The sequence below is a fragment of the Macrosteles quadrilineatus genome, unplaced genomic scaffold (genome assembly GCF_028750875.1).
Source record: "Macrosteles quadrilineatus isolate MER2022 unplaced genomic scaffold, UCM_ALF_1.0 Scaffold_8__2_contigs__length_117827958, whole genome shotgun sequence".
Lineage (NCBI taxonomy): Eukaryota > Metazoa > Arthropoda > Insecta > Hemiptera > Cicadellidae > Macrosteles > Macrosteles quadrilineatus.
Window position 1 is genome coordinate 12676486 of NW_026542601.1, and position 1915 is coordinate 12678400.

At 34.6% G+C, this 1915-nt stretch overlaps 1 protein-coding gene across 1 annotated transcript; it reads right to left on the reverse strand.

Annotated features, from left to right (window-relative positions):
• Positions 1 to 750: 750 nt before the first annotated feature.
• On the reverse strand, positions 751 to 1701 carry LOC128999593 (uncharacterized). Its single transcript, XM_054426177.1, has one exon. It carries the CDS (start codon positions 1699 to 1701, stop codon positions 751 to 753), a length of 951 nt encoding a protein of 316 aa, XP_054282152.1.
• Between the last annotated feature and the right edge of the window lie 214 nt (positions 1702 to 1915).

Consider the following 1915-nt stretch of genomic DNA (forward strand, 5'->3'; position numbering starts at 1 on the left):
ATGAAATATGAAATAATGATTTATTCCACCATAATAACATAAAATACAAATGAAATAAAAACTCGGAATTACGTTGCCACAGCATCCAGTTAATGTGACAACAGATATAAAACCATGATTATTTAACAAGCTAAGGTAGTTCTGTACATTATTTTGACTAGAATTTAACAAATTAATATTCACATCTCCTATAAAAATAGTATTATTTTTCAAATCAATTAATTTATCAGATAATTCATTTATAAAAGTAATTTCAGAGTACATTAACAATCTATAAATACTAAAAACATTAAAAAATGTGTTTTTTATTTTTACCTTCAGAACCATAACATCAGCTGTAATCATTTCAATATTAATTTGTGATACATTGGCCTCTTTATTTACATAAAAAATTACACCTCCAGCTCTGTAAGTGTCATTGCAACGAGCAAAACTATTAAATCCAGGTATTTTATATAGTTTAACCTCATCATCTTTGATCCAAATTTCGCTAAGAACAATACAATGAATTTTGCTTTTAATACTGTTTAATTCTACTAGAAAGTTGTTAAAGTTTCTTCTTAAAGATCTTATATTTGCATATATAAAATTAAAAGTAATGTTAATTTCAGTGTCATAAAAGACAGATAGGTTTGTTTCGTAATTATTTAAATTTGTATCTACCATGTTTTAGTTTTCAAATCAAGTTAATAAAATTTAAATCATTCAAAATCTTAATAAAACCAGAAATCAGGTACAGCTGAAGAACAGTTATTTGATCTTTGCTATCTCCTCGTAGGTACTCACTTTGATCGCCTTCTCACCTTCAGATTTCCGCACAAAGAATTTCCCACCTCGACACCACACGAAGGAGTAACCGACTTCAGCGCACTTCTGCTTCAACTTGGATAGGAAGATCTTGTTTTCTGGAGATAGGTGATCATTCACGAATACTCTGTCCCGGGGAAAGGTGTTGTTCACTTTATTAGCCGTGAGGTGTTCATTCCTTGCCCTAGCCTCCTTAAACTTGTTGATAAATGCTTCCTTCATTGTCCTCTCCGTAAACTGTACCACCAGGGATGGCACTCGGGTTTTATTGTACGAAGGGATTCTGTGGGCTGCTGCGATGCTGCTTGTCTCCACCTCCAGACCCAATGCTGACCCAATGTCCTTCACTACAGATTTGACGTTTTCATTAGCAGTTTTTGGAATCCCACTAATTTCCACATTGTTTGTTCTGCTGTACTGTTCCAAATCTCGTATCCTATCATTTAATTTTCCAAGCTGTGAGGTTAATGTATTGTTTTTGGCACGCAGATCTTCATTTTCCTTCCGAATAGACATAATTTCCTTTTTAAAATCATTCATCTGACTAACTACACCGTCGACAGTATCTGACAGGTGCTGCACTGTCGTGGTTAACTCAAGAGTCTCCTTTTTCACACCTTTAAGCTCATTGGTGATCTCATTTTTGAAATTTTCCATCACTTTTAAGAAAAACTCTTTTGTTATTGAAGTTGTAGTCGTTGAAGAGCCACTGCCTGTACTTACCGCAGATTGTTTGCAGTCTCTACACTTCCAATCTTTGCACGCACGTGGTTTAATTGTTTCACCATCTTGCTTCTTGATGCAGTCAGCATGGAAAACACTACCACAACCGGTGCACTTAACAGAGTTTCCAACATCTTCACAACACTTCCTACAGACGCCACAGGTCGACATAATTAATAAAAGCACAAAACTAACAGCTTGAAATCAAAAGATTCACTTTTAGAAACTTGTTGATGCTTGCACAGTATAGACTACTAGGCAAACGTGCACAGAGAGATAAGCAGAGTTCAAAACATAGTTCCTTATGTTCAAAACATAGGATCTGAAATTAAGATTGCGTATGGACAGAGGAGGGATCACCAACCTTTATTAACTATAATAATTA